Below are 18,351 nucleotides of genomic sequence, written 5' to 3'. Positions count from 1 at the left end.
TGTAACCTTTCTGACTGCTGGAATGAACAGTGCCAACCACTCAGGGCTCCTCTAGGAAATGAGATAACAAATACAGTCAGTGTGCCTGGCCCATTTTCTGGATGTGTTAGGTACAGGATAAATGATGGAAGAAACCTAATATCTGCACTTATAAAATTTAAGCACACATTGTAAAGAATATCTTGCAACCATAATAAATCCAGACAACTCTTAAAATATTTATTTGTGTATTTATTGTTTTCTCTTCTACTTGCAAAAATATTACTGCCAAAAAGGGAATGGAAAATGATGAGAAAGCGGTCCTGTCTTGAATGTGCTCTCCCACAAAGTGCAGCAGGCTTCAGCAATGCTCACTTCAGTCAAGAAACCCTTCCTGAGGCCCATGAGCAGCCAGGGATAGATGTTAGGGTTCACTGGAGAGCTCCAAGGGACATTCACATTCTACGGATGTATCATGTGGCGTTTAATGAGATGTAGGTTTGGAACAAATATTTTTACTGTACACTTAAAAAATATCAGAATGTAAATAACTTCAGTGAGTCCATTTGTGGGTGGTGGGTTTGAAAGTATAAATTCTGAGTGCTTAAATTTGTAATTGTTTTGAGTGCTTAAATTGCTTTTAAACATACAGTTGTGTGTGGGGGGGGCATTTTTGTTCTGTCTTAAAAGGCAATGATAGAGAATGTGGACGTGGGGATGTAGTCCAGTGGTAGAGGGCATAGTTGGTGTGCACAGGTCCTAGGTTTGATCCCCAGAACCAAAAGAGCAAAACTGAGGGTGTGTGTAAAGTAAGCAGCTTTGAGGCAGCTTTTTAATCTTTATTTTCAAATAAGACTGCAAAGCAACAAGAATCCATTCATATCTAATCCTAATCCTGGAGGGTAAGAAATGGTAACACAGTCTAAATAAAAACCCTGGTAGGGCAGTGGTGAGTGCTATTGTAGATAAACATGTGTTATTGGGCGAGAAGAAACAGGGTCTCTCCAAGGAAATGATATTGTGCACATCTTTTAGGAGGAGTTCCAGTCCGCTGGAAGACATACTTACTATCCAGACCTAGAAGCTGCCTCTCCTGGTCAGAGTATATAGTTCGATGCAACACAGGACAGGAAGTGAACAGGAGTATAATATAATGAGCAAAAGCAGAAAGACTACCAGACTAGTCAATACAAAATACCAATCTCTGAAGCACAGAGAATGCATTCAAACGCATCCTTGCTGAAGCCGGGTCTTGTATAAGAAAGTGAGTGCAGTCTGTTCTATTGAAAGAAAGTCCCCCACAGGGGATCTTTCCTCAGGAGAGACCCCAAACCCAAGGAACACACCGAGACCACGGATCAGATGCAAACAGCAAGAGGGTTTATTTGAATACACAGGTACCTGGGGCGACAAGTCTCTCGGAGGACTTGCGCGCCTTCCTAGGGGAAGGGGGACTTCTTATAGAGTCCTGGGGGCAGAAGCACGGTTACAGAAGCGAGAAGCATAGTTACAGGGTCCCCATTGGTTAATTCAAATAAGGCCAGGGTGAACTTGGGGGCTATCTTTAATTTTCAGGAATGTGCAGCTGTCTGTTCTCCAAGGCCAGGTAGCCAATTATAGATATCTTGTTCTGACTCAAGGTTTGTTCCTCCCAAGACCGGGTGTTCGATATCTCCTGCCTTGACTCAAGGTTACTTTCCCAATTATCTTTCTCAAGGCCGTTTCTTAGGCTAAGTTACTGAGACGGGGGGGGGGGGGGGGGGGCTTTCATTCCCCCATTTTCTTTTATCGTAAATGGAATCTTTCATTTTAGGATGGAGAATAAGGAGTCAGCTCCATCTCTGGTTCTCGGAGCCTCTGATACTGCTGAATTGGGACCAAAGCCTGGACAACAGAAATCTTATTTTTGACAAATTGTATCAATCTATTGAAGATACATGGCCCCAAAAATAAAATGAGCAGGACTCTGATGATGCCCCTCCTAATGTTAGGAGGGCTATTAGGGGAATTAGGGGAACCTATAGGTATAAGTCTTATCTTTAGTGGGTTTGGGGAGCGTTGAACTTTCCATGTAGATGTCTTGGTGTTCTCAGCTTTATCGGGTTCTTTGACGGCCTTCATATATGACACGTGGACCCAGACAGAGTTTTTAATCTTGAATGGGTGAGACATCACCGGGCGATTCAGTTGCTCCCAGTAGGCATCTGCCAGGGGTTTCCACACCGTCTTTTGTACCAGTTGGAGGGCTTGAAGGTGTGCCTCCAGGGTAGGGCTAGTGGCAAAAGAGGAGATATCAGGGTGAAGGAAGTTTATTATTGGTGGGGGAGTCTCATATAAAATCTCAAACGGGGTTAGGCCGTGAGGCCCAGGAGTATTCCGGGCTCGGTAAAGGGCTAGTGGGAGTAGGAGCATCCAATCTCTAGTGCCAGTTGCGAGCGTTAATTTGGTTAAAGTCTCCTTAATGTTTTTATTTATGCGTTCTATCTATCCTGAGCTCTGGGGGTGGTATGCACAATGGAGTTTCCAATCGATCCCCAATAGCCTGGCCATCTTCTGACTTACCTGGGAGATGAAGGCGGGCCCATTGTCTGACCCCAATATCTGGGGCATTCCATACCTGGGAAAGATGTCATCCAGGGGTTTCTGGGTTACCATGGTAGCAGTCTCTTTCTCCGTCCATCCTGAAAAAGTGTCTACAAAAACCAGAAGGTATCTGTACCCATATAGCCCAGGTTTTACCTCAGTGAAGTTAAGTTCCCAATGGACTCCGGGGCGGTGGTCTCGCAGGCAGCTTCTTCTGTTCAGATGGGTTTTTCCTGGGTTGACTTGGGCACAAGCAGGGCAGCTGGAAGTCACCTGTTGGAGGACCTGTTCCTGATTTAATAATACAGTGTTCGAGGCCTCATCAGCCAGACGGGCCTTCATCTATGATGTTAGCTTGTCGTTCGGGGCTCTATTCCACCCCCATTTTCTTTGCTAGTTCCTGGTCCTCCGGGCTGTAGAGCATGGGGTCCCTGTTTGGCTGTTGGTAGTCTTGCATGACCAGCAGCTTGTCACCCCTGGGGGTTGTAAGGCCATTGTCCAGGCCGTCAGATTGGCCAGCCGATTTTCCCGTGCTATTACAGAGTCATCCTTTCGGTGCCCGGGACAGTGTATGATGCTGAGCTGTCCAGATGTCAGCTGAACCTTTTTCTCGGTGGTCTATCGCTATCTCCTGCTACCCGTGGCCCCCTGGACCAAAGCTGTGCAGTCACTGAGAGAGCCTCCGATGTGGGTCAGGACTGAGTGTTGAGCTCCGGTGTCCCTTAGGAAGGTCATTGGCTGCCCCCCGATCTTGAGAGTTATCCTAGGCTCAGGGGGGGGGCTCCTGGCCTTGACCTCCCTAATCTTCCAGATTGAGGAGGTCCGTGGCTCCTGTCTTAGTTTTTCCAGGCCCTCGAGGTTTCTTTGGGCAGTCACGAGCCCAATGTCCTCTCGCTTTGCAGTAGGCGCATTGGTCTTTGTCAAGGGGTATCCTTCTTTGATCTCCCTTCCTAACTCCCTCTCTGACCTGTCCCTGAGACATTATAGCGGCCAGGACTTTATTTATTTTTTTATGACGTTTTTTTAATCTCTTTTTTTTTTTTTTTTTTTTTGTTTCTGTCGTATTGCTGACCTGAGCCAAATTGGTGGGGCGCCTAGCAGCCCCCCGGAGACCCGCTAAGAGCAACTGGCAAAAGAGACGTAGGTGCTCCCTACCTTCTGGGGTCCTGAAGTCCCAGTTCGGGCGGGTGAGGGGAAAGGCTGCTGACAGTCATCCCATGTAGGCTGGTGGGTCACTAAAATGGATTCAATCAAGTTAGTCAAGGCAACAGGGTCCTTAGAGAATGGAGGATTATGCTGTTTCCAATTGTAGAGATCAGAGGCCGAAAACGGCCAGTACTGAAGCTGGTGACTGGGGCCTTCCCTGAGGGGAAAGGCCCTGGATACTTTGGCTGGTTCATCGCGCTTTCCTCGTAGGCGACCGGCAATTGGAGAGGGCTGTCCCTGTAAAGGATATTCGGGGACTTCCGCCGCCGCCGTTTGCCGCTGGCGCAGCGGGCCCGTGAACGGCCTGCATTCCCCCCTGCACTCCCGCCGCCGCCGCCGCTGGCGCGGGTTATTAAAATGGATTCAATCAAGTTAGTCAAGGCAACAGGGTCCTTAAAGAAAGGAGGGTTATGCATTATGCTGTTTTCAGTTGTAAAGATCAAAGGCCGAAAATCGGCCAGTATTGTATGCAGCTGTCGGCATGGGGGCCGTCGCTTCCGCCGCGGCCGCACGGGGACCTCTGCCGCAGTAGCGGCTGGCCCGGGAAGTGCCGCTCCCGGCGCTCGCACGGGGACCACCGCCAGGCGGGCTGAGGGCGGTGGAGGTGGGTGGGGAGGTGGATCGCGGGGGAGCCTAGGCCGGGGCCGGGGCGGGCTGGAGCGCTTCTGGGCCGTGGCGGGCGCCGCCGCCGTGCCCCACTCGCCTCAGCAGCCGCTGCCTCCCGCACGCGCCGGCCCGGCTCGCATCCCCTCAGTGGCGGCGGGCGGCGGGCGGGTGGCGCGCAGTGGGGCCGGGACAGCGGCGGCAAGGGGGGGGGGCGCTGGCACTCCCGCGGCGGCCATTCCTCTCCGCGAGGTGCGGCACGAGTGCGCAGAGCCCGAGCAGACAGGCGTAGAGGGTCGCGGGCACCCGCGGCATGGTGAGCGCCGCTCGGCGGGAGGGCGCAGCGGGGATGGAGCGGGGCCGAGGCCGGGGACTGCAGCTGCATGCCGGGCGCTTGCACTCGGGCTCACAGTGCCCGTGGCCAGGCTGGCCCGCGCCCCGCCGCCATCATCTTTCTTGCTGGCTCCTTGGGACGCCCTGAATTGTCGCCTCTCGGGATGCATTCTCGCTGAGTCCCTGCGCGCCTGCTCCCGGGCGCCCCTTCCCTTCTCCCTCGGCCGCCAGGCCGCACTCTCCTCGGCTTTCTCCTCCCCTCTAGGGGGATCCTTTCGTGGGAGAATAGGGTAAAGGGAGGAGGTAGATGGTGGTTTCTTTAAACAGAAAATGACGAACGACGGACAAACATAAATAAGACTGACACACGCTGCGCGGCTCCGGCTCCAAACCGAGAGCAGAAACTCAGACGGAGAGTGCTGTGAGGGTCCGGATCCCTCCTCTCCAACAGACACCACGTATCCCTCGGATACGTGAGTGTAAAACCGTGCCCCAAAGGGGACTTCAGACTCCCATGGAACGTCTTCCAGGGTTGGTGAGCGAAGTCCGGGCTCGTCAGCCCCTTCAGCCTCACCCCGATACAGAACACTAGGGGAGATACCTTAGTGCGGGACTCAGGCGGCCCGGCCTCACGGCAAGTCTGCCTGCCTCCTCTCCCGGCACTACAATCAGGCGGCCCGGCCTCACGGCAGACCTTGCCCGCCTCCTTTCCTGGTCCCTCCAGACGCTGCGCAGGAACAGAGCTCAAACATAGAAACAGACAGCACAGAGACAAAACGGACACAGGACGGCTCGAGCTTAAACATAAATACCGAGGCCGGCCGGCTTACCTCCTGATGGTGGGTCGGTGGTCCTGGGGAGGGGTCTCAATCTCGGTGGAACCTCCAATGAAAGAAAGTCCCCCACAGGGGATCTTTCCTCAGGAGAGACCCCAAACCCAAGGAACACACCGAGACCACGGATCAGATGCAAACAGCAAGAGGGTTTATTTGAATACACAGGTACCTGGGGCGACAAGTCTCTCGGAGGACTTGCGCGCCTTCCTAGGGGAAGGGGACTTCTTATAGAGTCCTGGGGGCAGAAGCACGGTTACAGAAGCGAGAAGCATAGTTACAGGGTCCCCATTGGTTAATTCAAATAAGGCCAGGGTGAACTTGGGGGCTATCTTTAATTTTCAGGAATGTGCAGCTGTCTGTTCTCCAAGGCCAGGTAGCCAATTATAGATATCTTGTTCTGACTCAAGGTTTGTTCCTCCCAAGACCGGGTGTTCGATATCTCCTGCCTTGACTCAAGGTTACTTTCCCAATTATCTTTCTCAAGGCCGTTTCTTAGGCTAAGTTACTGAGACGGGGGGGGGGGGGGGGGGGGGGGCTTTCACTATTCTTTCCAGCTGGCAGAGGAAACTCTGCCACCCACAGCAGAAATGGATCAGCAGCACCAATGCTTGGTGATAGCGCTAACTCCTCAGCATGACTCACCTCCACAGTGCTGAAGTTCGTCATGCCTTGACCACAAACTAGTGCTGCCCAACAAGCTGCCACCAGTTACCACTGATTTGTATAAAGTTAGATCTGCAGAGGTTAGCGTTCATAAAAATGCCAAAGAATGCATATATTTGTAAAGTAAATGTATACACATTACATATTTTATATGTAGTTCTCTTTAAAACTTAGAATGAGGTGCCTCATTAGCGCAGTAGGTAGCGAGTCAGTCTCATAAAACTTAGAATGGTGGCAAGGTGCTGTGGGAGGCATCACACTCGGAATCCTCAAGTAAACAGAAGCAAACGTCTAGACCTAGACTGTTACTGCATTGTTTTCTCAGCACTGTCCCCTGGATTTTCTCATTAATTGGGGAGTTTGAAAGCCTTACCACACTCCACATCTGCCTCATCTCAGACAGCGCCTCTTTCCTTGTCTAGTGTCCAGGCTCAGTTTCCTGCTCTCTCTCTCACATGAAAGCGTTTTCATGTAGACTCCACAGATCTGCACAAAGCCTCTTCAAGGGCCCCTCTGAAGGATGAAGGGCAGCATCCCGCCCATTCAGCCTCTTCAAACAGAGACTTTGCTTTTATTTGCATGACAGTTGGCCTGTAGCAAGACTTTGGAACAAAAAGATCCTAACCCTTTAAATGTCTGACAGTCACCGACCCAGACATTTCCTAAGGTCCTCTCCACTCAGAATGTTTCCACATCTATAAAACGGAGGTGACAGCTCTTGCTTAGGTGGCTGAAGGGTCAATAAGGCATTCTGTGTGAATGGAACATGTGAAACATGAGAGACATTTAATGTGTTAGCCGTTACTACCCCCACCCGTCCAGCAGGTTTCACTCAAATGTTAAGTGATTACCTGACAAACAAGTAACCTGTCTCCTTTATGCAGCAACAGCATAAAAATGTCTTGGACATTTTCCTTGTGAACATAAAAGTTCATTCTGTGTTGTTTTATTTTGTAGTGTTTGTGTGTGTGTGTGTGTGTGTGTGTGTGTGCGTGTGCGCACTCGAGCGCACCACAGCACATACTGGACATCACAGGATGACCATTTGGAGTCAGTTCTTTTTTTTCACCATGTGAGTCCTGGGGATCTTTCTCAAGTCCTCAGGCTTGGCAGTAACCACCTTTACCCACCACGCCCTACCTTGTGAATTTTCGACATATTTTTATTTCTACCTTTTATATATTCTATACACACACACACACACACACACACACACACACACACACACACACACACACACACGAGTTTTCCTCTATGTCGTATTTTTTTTAAAGTACTTCTGACCATGCATTTATGAAAGTTAACATATAGGTCTGTGTGTTTCAGGCTCGCCAGCACCTGGGAAAGTGACATCAGTGTCCACCCTTTAACCTTGCCCTCTGCCACCTGCTTAGAGCTGCTGCTGATCCTGTCCAGGAGCAACGCCTCACTGCCACTGTCCCTCCGCCAAATGAATTCCTTTCAGGTAAGGAAGAGCTCCTTAAATAAGATGTTTTTCAAGGATCCTGCCATTCACAGGAGATCAACCATGAAGAGCCACAGCTTCAAATGACCATAATAAGTAGCACACTGCAATGTTCTCTTCAGTAAGTGAACACATGCAGCCTCAGAATTCAGGGACTCTCGATCTTTGGCAGAACCCATAACTCTCTAAGTCCAGGTCTTGCCCGAACCTCAGAAGGCTTCTCTAAGAGGCCTGCGCTTGAAAACCATGGTGCTGACAGGCATTGTCTTCCTTCCCTGTTTCCCTCTCCTTGCTAAAAACTGTTAGATTACCTTCCTAAAGCTGGCCCCCAAGGTCTATTTCCTTATTTGGTCACTGACTCATTCCTGAGACAACACCAAGATCCAACAATCAAAATTCATTATTTGACTAACATGTCCAGTCAAGGTTTACCAACTCACTCTAACACAGACTTCCTCCTTTTTCTCCTTAAAAACCCACTCCTGCAAAAACACCTGCTTGCTCCTGCTGCTGCTGCTCCTGCTGCTTGCTGTCTGCCTTTGCAGCCCCCCACCCTCTTTGTTCCTCCAGGAGACAAATGTGATGTCTGGGTGTGTCCTGTACTCCTAGGGGGCCAACCTTGCTTCTAACCTCCATCTTCCCTTTCTCGAGAGAAATGGCAGGAAGATCTGACCAAGAGGCCTGTGAATGCCACTTCCTTTCTCCCGACTTTGATTTAGAACAAAAACATTAAGTCATTTTTAGTGGCTTTGCTCTAAGCTTGAAGTCAGATGCTGACCGAGTGTTCCATGGGGACGGAGAACCCATGTTCTCAGCACCACACTCTCTCCTGAGCCCCTCCCTTAGCTCTTCTCCCCCCCCCCCATGTGTATAATTCCCTGCTGCTCACGTAGACTGAACAACAGGAATACTCCTTCCCTAGCGCCCAGCAAATTGTCGCATGAGGTGGCCAAGGAGAATTAAGTAATGGCTTATATTGTGACCTAAAGGTACCGAGTAGAACTGAGTGTATCTCTCTAGCTTTTAACAATAAAAAAAGTGCTCTTAAGCCCTTCGATGCTGGTGGGAGAGGCACACAGTGCCGAGAAGTGAGTGCGGGTAGAGTTGGCGGTTCTTGTGAAGGGGGATCACTGGTGGTCCTAGGACAGTGCCAAGATGATAGATGTGACAGTGTTCCTCGGTTACATGGCAAAACCGGACGTAGAAAAAATCAGGAACTGGGTCAAAACCAACTGTTCCAGTGTGATTTAACCCATATTCCCTTGGGACTCTCTTCTATTACTCATCTATGATTTGCTTCCTTTGTCTGAACCTTGGGCACTGACAAAATTTTAGACTCTGGCTTTTGCCCACCTGCATTTCTGGTGTTAACTGACCTCAGTCCTAGACTCCCGGAGGGTCTCTAAAGCATACCCTCTTCTGCAGGAGGGAAACTGAGCCAGAAGGCCTCAGGCCTGCTGAAGACCAGACTAAAGCTGTCATCCCCCAACCCCTGGCTTGACTAGGCGCTGGCTGAGGCGCTGTGGGTGGCATGGCTGTAGACAGAGGTGGGGTGTGTCTACCAGGGTGTTCACACACACACTCACACACTCACACTCTCGTTTTGCAGTAATATAAAAACTTTTATTTGTATCTCACATTGACCCAGAAGTGATTTAAAATTCTGTAATCAGTCCATGTAATGAGTGATACAGACATTTATATATGAGTGCATCCTTTTATGGAGAGAGGTATAAGAAACTTGGAAGCCATTATTTCAGGGGAGCAGCATTTATATTTTATTCTCTTTTCTCTCTTATGTACCGTTTGAGGTGTTAACATCAGGTGATGGTCCCCACTTGTGGATTTTATGACATGTTGGGGGCAGGGGATAGGACAGTCTTTCATGTGTGATGTAAACTGAGAATAACCTGAGGTCTTAAAGAACTTAGATGTCCTGGAGTCATCTAAATAGAAGATGAGAGATTTGAGAGAGGAACCAGATACATTCTCTACTTTTACCCTTTAAGGGGGACATCTCAGCATCCTGAAAACACAGGTGCAGGGAAGGGCATCCTGCTACCAGTGGCATCATTGTGCTCTCAACATCCCTAACGAGAGGAGCCCCTAGAGCTGTCAGATCATCAGTGGCCGGGTCCCTGCCACGGCCACCCTACTTCCAGTTCCTCTTCTTTGCTGAGTGACTGTCACAGAACATGACAAACTTGGCAGAATCTTACGAACAATGTCTCCCCAAGTCTCATCCCTGTCTTTACCCCAGGAAAGATGGATGATGTATTCTTACCAGGAGCATTCTGGGAATGGCTCTTTTCAGCAGGCCTTCATTCCACAGAGACGGCTCTGGCGGCGCTAGAGAAAAATACTCTCCACTTCATCTGTGTAACACCTAGTCATTTCTGATAAATGAGAGAACAGCCACCATTCTGCCTGCATTTGAGATTGGTTTTAATTGGAAATTCACTTTCCCACACATCCGTTCTAAGAGCTGTTTTAGCAAGAGCTGTAAAGTAGAACGGCACTGGTTATGGCGCCTCTCCTTACCTTGCAGTTCTCTTACTTCCTGGGCTGAGGTAGTGACTGTGAGCAGAGCTGAATCCGCTCTCTCTCTTCGGTATAACTTCTCTCTTTCGGTGGAAGCGTCACAGTTCTAGCTTCGCCTCTGCTCTGTGACAGCCCTTTGCTCTCCCCAGTGTGATTATCTGCAAACAGAATACTTTGAGAACCACTATACTTTAGCTTTTGTGGAGGACCCAAGAAGAGGATGGGCGGAACCACTCCCTACTTAGAATTCTCCCATGGCTTCCTGTTGATAAAAAGGGACACAAGCTGTTACAACAAGCTGGTTCTGGCCCCGGCATCAGTGTACTGGTTGTTTTTTCCTGCTATTAGGAGAGTACTCTGTGCCAGGTCTTTTAGCATGGCTAGTTCTCTCTGGCTTTCTCTGGTCTCAGCTCATGTGTCCCCTCCCACAAGATCTTAACTTGACTCGCTCCATGAGTTGCCTTCTCCCCATCACCATTATTTTTTAACCACGCTGCCCTGTAAAATGATAGTATTCATTTGACTTCTTCCTCTACTAAAATGTGTGCTGAGTGAGAGCAGGAGGTGTTATGGTTTGAATTTAAAACAGCCTTAGAGGCTCATGGCTGTAACACTGGGTGTCTAGCTTGTGATGCTGTTTTGGAGCCTTTTTTGTTTTTGTTTTTGTTTGTTTGTTTTGTTTTCCTATACAGGGTTTCTCTGTATAGTTTGTACCTGTCCTGGATCTCACTCTATAGCCCAGGCTGGCCTTGAACTCACAAAGATCCACCTGGCTCTGCCTCCCAAGTGCTGGGATTAAAGGCATGCACCACCACCCACTGCCTGGCTGTTTTGGAGCTTTTTAAGAGGAACTGGCTTAGCAACAGTGGGCCATTGGGGGCAGGCCTTTGAAGGCTGTGCCTGTCCCTGGTTATAGCTTGCATCCTCTACTTCCTATCTGCTGAGCTGTGAACAGCTTGCTACTACACCCCCCTGCTGACCTGAGCCCAGCCATGCCTTCCCTACTGGGATGGACTGAGCCGTCTCACTGTGAGCCAAGGTAAATCGTCCCTTATGATTGTCATTTCTATTGGGTGTTTTGTCATAGTGATGAGGAAAGTAATTAATACAAGGGGAATATATGTTTTGTTCAATTTTGTATCAGCAGAACATAGAGCCTGGACGTACAAAGCAGTTAAAAAATACTGGATGGGTGGATGGATGCACAAGTGACATACAAGTTGGCATGGGCATAGGATATTCTAGAAATCAAGAAGAGCGGGCTAGAGGGAAGCAGAGCATGAGTAGTATATATCCAAGGTAGAGACAGCATTCTAGTCTCTGCTTGCTTGGAACTGGACTCAGCATTAGATTCAGGTTTGAGGTTTGTCAACCAGGCTGAGTACCGATGGACATCTGCATTGAAATTGCAGCCTAGAGCTTTGTTCAAATGAGGAAAACATGAAGAGTTCAGTCTGCAGAAGGAGCTGGTTAGGGGCCAGTTGTGGTGGGCACACCTTTAATCCCAAGCAAGGCAGAGGCAGGCAGATCTCTGTGAGTTCGAGGCCAGCCTAGTCTTCAAAGCGAGTTCCAGGATAGCCAGGACTATTACACAGAGAAACCTTGTCTCAAAAAGAAAAAAAAAAAAAAAAAGGATAGAGTCTCTCATTGGCTTGGAGCTCAACAAATAGGCTGAAGGGCCTGTGAGCACCAGAGGTTCTCCTGTACTGCTCCCCAGGTCTGAAAGTACAAGCATACACCACCATGCCCAGCTTTTACATGTGGGTTCTGGAGATCAAACTTGGATCCTCGTGATTATGTGGCAGTCACTTTACCAACTGAACTGTATATCCCCAAACAAAAGGGGATTTTGCATTACATTGGGAAATAGGTTCTACAAGATATTATTAGGTCTTATAAATATAATTTGACATCAATCATGTAATACTAATATATCTAGGTGCTGTTTCAATGGTTTACATTCAAACCATTCCAGAGCAGCACTGTTTGGAGGGCATATTGTTATTCCTGCTTCACAAGGCAGAAGCTGAGCCAGAGAGATGACCTTGACCACCAGCCCACTGAGGTAGTAATGGAGCCACACAAAGTGCCAAGCCTTGCTCTGCAACTCCTCACTCTTAACCGCTAGATAATGTTGCCTCTGGTAAGTCTTAGTGATACACGTATGTTTTTAAACAAAAAGATTATATAAGGCCTTTTATGTGCTTCAGGGTGACCTGGTTAGTTGAGGATTTTAAGAACTGTTACTTCTCATAGGCACTTGGCATCAGGGAGCCTTTTTTCTAGAGTCATTTGTGTGCTGTCTTTAAAGGTTTTGATGGCTGTGGCAGAGGAGCCACTGCTCATTTTTACAGGCTTGTGCTCATTTGTGCGGTTGCAATTACTGACTGTCATGAAGATGCCATTTTTTCCATTAGTGACTATGCCATTTTCTTTCTGGCCAAGACCACCTTAGTCAAAGTGGTACCCAGGAAAGAGACCTGCATTTGGTGTTCCTCGGTATATACCAACACTGACCAAAGGTCCGGAAGGTTCCTGGGGAACTCTGAAGTACTCCCCACCCCCACCTTTCACCTGCACTCCCATTTGTCTTAGTTGGGTTTCATCTGCCTTAAACACTGTGTATCATAGTCTCACCTGCAAAAGTTTGGATAAAAGATTGAGCCATCTGGCCAAACTCTGCCTCCCTCCTGACTTACACCTTAACTCCTCTGAGAATGCTCAGGAGGCTCTTCGTTGGCACCTATACTTGGTTAAGAGATGCAGCCTTGGCCCCTGATCTAAGGAAGCCACCTTTATTCTTTCCTGTACCGAACTCCCATCTCTGTCCAGCTGCTTTGGGCTGCTCTTGACCATGCAGACCATAGGGCCCCATAATTGAAGCTAATTGTTCTTCCCCACGTGGATTGTTGCCTTTTTGTAATTTAAAATGTTTTCACAAATACTAGCCTTTGAAAGAAAAATCTTCACAACTCTTACTTTAAAGGTAAAGAAAATAATATGTGGGCAGATATATGTACGTGATTTATACATACATACATACTTACATACACACACATATAACACACACATATATTAACATTCAGAGATAGTATTGAATCTAGACCTTTTGTCTATTATTTATTCCATCTTATGATAGTTGCATCAGAAAAACAATTGCCAAACAGTCCTGGATGTTGTACATGTGGTATTTTCTATCTGGCAGCAACACATTCTTTTTTCTTAATATCCTTCTGAGACTCACAACCCACTAATACCAGAGCAGGGTGAGGTACACCCATCCTCAAGTATTCTGTGTCCTAGTGAATGTTTCCCTGTGTCAAATTTGTTTTATGTGTATGCTGTGTAGCTTACTAATATGGGGAAACTGTGTAGACATGAAGAAACAAAAGGCTTTTTCTTATATCCCTGCATGATTAATTAAGGTTGGTCAAGGATATTTCCTTACCTCAGTGAAGGTGATGTAGTTGAAGCATTTTAAGATGAAGTCATGCATGTCCAGGCATGACCATCTGCAGCTAAAGCATTTTGACTTGAGGACATCCCCCCCCCCCAAGCTATTATAGAACAGAAGACTTCGTGCAGGTGAGTTTTAAAGTTAAGAATCTACTGACATTTAAATTCCATCATTTTCATAATGGAAAAACTGCATTTTCACCACAGTTACTCAGACATTAATCCTTTTACAATAAATCTCACACCCAGCTACCTTTTTGCCCCCTATTAATATTTATACAAAGAATCACCTAAAATTGGTTTCATTAGCTTGCCTGTATTGCCGTCAATGGCTAAAAAGGCAATAGCTTGATGGTGAGCAGTGGCAGTGAAGTTTAACCTTAAGAACTTAATAAATAAAAAAGAGTAACCTAGTGCTATGGAGGCAGAAGCCTGGAGATTTTGCAGATCAACAGTAGCAATGGGCTAAAGAGGAAGTGAAGTTTTAATCTCTACACCCTCTTTCCTGTCTACTTTCATACATTGTACTCCACAGATGGCCTCATTCATTGTTCCTTGCCTTACTCAATTGTGGGTAAATTTTAGCCACAGGTGTTGTGTATTGTGAGTGTGTGAATCCGTCTGTGGTGTTCTCTGTGGGTGTTGGAGGGGAGGGTCCTGTGCATGGTCCGTGCACATGTGCATATGGGGCCAAGGAGAACATCAGTGGTCCTGTGAGATCACTCCCATCTCATTCCTGTGAGACAGGGTCTCTCACCAAACCTGGAGCTGGGCTGGCAGCCAGCAAGCCCCAGCCGTCCTCTGGGATGACTGCTTCACCATGCCACTGGGGTTCTAGGCACATGCACATCCACACTCAACATTTGACAAGATGCTGAGGATTTGAAACTGTGTTCTTCTGCGTGTGCAGCATTCACTCTTACACACTGAGCCATCTCCCCAGTCTGCCGGTATTATTTGTAAAGTGCCTTTTCCCCTGATTATAAAATGACCATTTTTTTCATAATAGAAAAAAAGGGGAAACACAGAAAAAAAGTCAAGAAAATTAAACTACTAGAGAAAAAAGTGATGGCATTTTATTCTTCTTTTCTCTTTCAATGTGTTCTCACACAGAAATGTATATTTATTATATAAATGAGCCTTATTGAAGATGCTGAGCTCAGTGCCATTTTTTTTCAGCACTTTCCTCTGCCTATTTCTGGCATGAAGGTGATCTTCTTGGAGACTGTTTAAAGGACCTTGGAAAGGTGAGAGTTCAGGGAGCCACCACCACACCACCACCACCACCACACCACCACCACCACCACCACACCACCACCACCACCACCACCACCACACCACCACCACCACCACCACACCACCACCACCACCACACCACCACCACCACCACCACACCACCACCACCACCACACCACCACCACCACCACCACACCACCACCACCACCACCACCACCACCAAGGGCTGCTGTGGGTGAGGTCAGGATGCAGGCAGACCTGGACTAAGAAAGATGGGCACTTGTTCCCATTATCGCTGAGGTCCAGAACCGTGTGTACATGAGGAGCTGAGAGAGGAGCTTTGGCCCCTTGGATCTCCAGCTGTGCTCATCTTCATTCTTCCCTACACTTTCATCCTCCGAGTCGGAGATAATCAGGACTTGGTGCTCCTTAACACAGTGACAGAATTTTCTCTTCTTTCTTTTTATTATTTCTTCCCCCCCCCCCGAGATTATGATATAATTTCATCATTTCTCCCTTCAGGTTTCTGAAATCGTTCTCCTCAAAATAAATTCCTGAGTAATGGTTTCAGCAGTTTGAGTGTGAAAAGATTTGATACCGTCCTTCTTTCTGCCCTACCAAGTTTTCTGCACTGAGGGGAAATGCGCAGGTGTTGAGCTGAATACAGTGCTCTTGTCTGAATCGTCCCTCCCTCTGCCTCCTTTCTAGTGGACGGTTTTGTACTCTAGTGTGCAAGGCTAGGCAGAAGGCCTGAAGGTGGGCAGGCAGCTTATGCAGTTGACCATCGCTCCACAACTGGCTGCCTTACCTCTCAGATGCTCCCACATCTCTCATTCCTTAAGACATCTCTTCCTCTAATCAGCAGCCCGGGTTGCAGAGAAAGCTGGAGTGCCATGGCCTTCTGTAGCTTTGATGGGTAGATCTGGTGGAATTGGGAGTGCTCTGCCTGCCTACTGAGGGAAGCAAGAATGAAGTAGATAGAGCTCACTAAGTTCATATGCATGACTCTTGCTTGTTGTCTTGTTTGTTTGGGGAATGTGTGTGATTCATGCACTGTGCGTGCGTGCGTGTGTGTGTGTGTGTGTGTGTGTGTGTGTGTGTGTGTGTGTACACGCTCCTATGCGGAGACCAGAGAAGAATCATCTCTGTTGTTCTTTGTCATGCTCTCTTAAGACATGAGTCTCTTGTTGAGCCTGAAATTCACCGCTTCAGCTAGGCTGGCTAGCCAGTGAGCTTCCAGATCCACCTTTCTCTGTCCCTCGGTGCTAAGGTTATCTGCATGTGGAGCTAGGCCCCGCTTTTTACATGGTGCTGGGGATTTGAATTCAGGTCTCATGCTTGCACAGCATGTGCTCTTATTGAGTCTTCTCCCCAACACCTACTGGATCATTTTAATAAGTTGGTTCTCAAAGAAACACATACTCAGGATTAAAAGTATGATTTCTGCCCATTAGAGAACAGTGCTAATTTTCACTTTCAGCTTAAAAATATCTAGTCTTCTGTTGTCTACCACACTTAAGTCTACCTGGTCCTCATGGCATGGTAGGAAGTGGAGGCCTGAAAATGAAGTGGGATGGGTTCCAAGCACCTCTGTTTCCTGGGAGCATTCGCTGTGTATCTTAACAGCTGTCCCTGTGACATGGGAATGGGGAAGGCTAGAGGGAGAGTAGACGGCGTGATTGCAGATAGCATTGTTTCTTGTAAGTTACCATACTTGGGGAGCTCGCTTGGCATTCAGGTTTCCGAGTGGAAGCTGAGAGATGGACTCAGTAACAGGAGTGGACTAGGCCTAGTCTTCGGCACTCCAGCTGGAATCCAACGTGTTTCTCCAAACCAAGTTACAGGAGACACTTACGTGATGCTAGAATATACCCTGCTAAAATAGGAAGTGAGAGGAGGGAAATTCATTATGTCGACAAACACCTTGTCACTAAGTCACAGGGCTTAATTGTTTTTCTGCTCGTTTCTTATTAGCCTGTACCTAACACAGTCTCTGACTGTGGAATCTTTGTCTTGAAGTTTATAGTTTTCCTTCAGGGTTTGTCTTCCACTCTTTCTCCTTCCTTTCTCACGTGTGCTCTAGGACGCAGGTGCTCATTACTCTAACCCACCTTTCTGCACTCTCTGTGACCACCCAGCAGACCCACCGTCTTGCCTCTGGGCTTGCCCCCTCCCTCGGGGATGTGCGGCCCGTGTCCCCTTCTCTTGTCACAGGAAAGCTGAGGTGGCCAGCAGGCCCTTTCACTGATGGAGGACTCTCGAGGTCTAGTTGTGGCTCTGCCACCCACTGACTTGTGGCAGGGTTCCAATCAGGTGACCTATGGGTCCCTGTGTTGTTGTCTGAAGGGAAGACGTTGTGGTAAATTCTATTTTAAAGTTCCTTTTCAAAGCAGAGGCACGTGGAGTCATTTTGTCTGTTCTCAGCTGTTTCTGAGTTGGTCACCGCAGCTGCATACTGTGACTCTCCTTTTTATAAAGGGACTAGGTCTTATTTCTTCTGAACACCTTGGAAGTGTTTAAAGTACAGCTAAAACAAGATCTCATAGTTGTTCTGTGTGTGTGTGTGTGTGTGTGTGTGTGTGTGTGTGTGTGTGTGTACGTGTGTGTGTGTACGTGTGCAGGGTTCCAGCACACACTTCCAAAGAACAGAACTGGTGCCATAAGACCTCTTCCCCCAGATGATGAGGTGAAGATATTGTCCCCTGTGATTCTTGTAGGCTGTGAGACTCGGGGTACACAGTGAAGTGGGAGCAGCAAAGACCCCTTGTCAAATGGATGGCCTATGAGAGCAAAGCAGGGGGAGCCCTGGATCTCTCTTCTTCTTAATGTCTGTTTTCTCTTCGGCTTCATCCATATGGGGTTTTGTGGTTTTCTTTTGACTCCGGATCCCGGTCCACACTGAAACATGCATGACTTATGAATTTCCTAGTAGTTTTTGTTTTTGTATTTTGTTTATTTCTGAGTGTTGTTACTCTAAAGCAATTTTCTTCATGTGAGTCTCTTCTCCTGGTTGGAGCTACTAACCAGAGGCCTCACTCTGACCCCAAGCTTGGGCTGGCCATGCTCACCGAGGACTTCCTGGGGATGAACCTTTTTTCCTAGGAAAGGATGCTGATGACATATTGCTACCTTTAGAAACAACACAATCTCAACATTGAACTGACTGAGCTCACTTTGCTCATGGAAGGAGCTGCTATATATTCTCAGGAGCTTTTCTGGCTAGAGGGGGAAACAGCCTGGGAAGGACGCCAGCCTTGAAGGGAATGATTGATGGGAAGGTGAACCTGTTCTAAGCCTCAATTGAGAACCTCCCGTGAGCCCTCCTGGTGATGACTAATTGCTTCAGCGAAGCCAGCAGATTTAGAAAATGCTCTGAGGCCCGAGGCTGTAGGGTTTGTGAGCTATCATGTTGTCCTCTTGCCCCTCGCCCCAGTAGACATCATCCTAGCG

General features: G+C 47.9%; 1 protein-coding gene across 2 annotated transcripts in view; it reads left to right on the top strand.

The window, feature by feature from the left end:
• Positions 1–18,351, top strand: part of Ube3d (ubiquitin protein ligase E3D) — a 157,026-nt gene that overhangs the window by 89,033 nt on the left and 49,642 nt on the right. For both annotated transcript variants that reach the window (XM_036191683.1, XM_036191682.1), the window contains exon 9: positions 7,530–7,668. In XM_036191683.1, the coding sequence (XP_036047576.1) occupies positions 7,530–7,668 (139 nt within the window). The remainder of the gene's footprint in view (positions 1–7,529; positions 7,669–18,351) is intronic.

This window comes from Onychomys torridus, chromosome 7 (genome assembly GCF_903995425.1).
Source record: "Onychomys torridus chromosome 7, mOncTor1.1, whole genome shotgun sequence".
Lineage (NCBI taxonomy): Eukaryota > Metazoa > Chordata > Mammalia > Rodentia > Cricetidae > Onychomys > Onychomys torridus.
The sequence above is the reverse complement of the archived record's forward strand: the minus strand, read 5'-3'. Positions and strand labels throughout refer to the sequence as shown.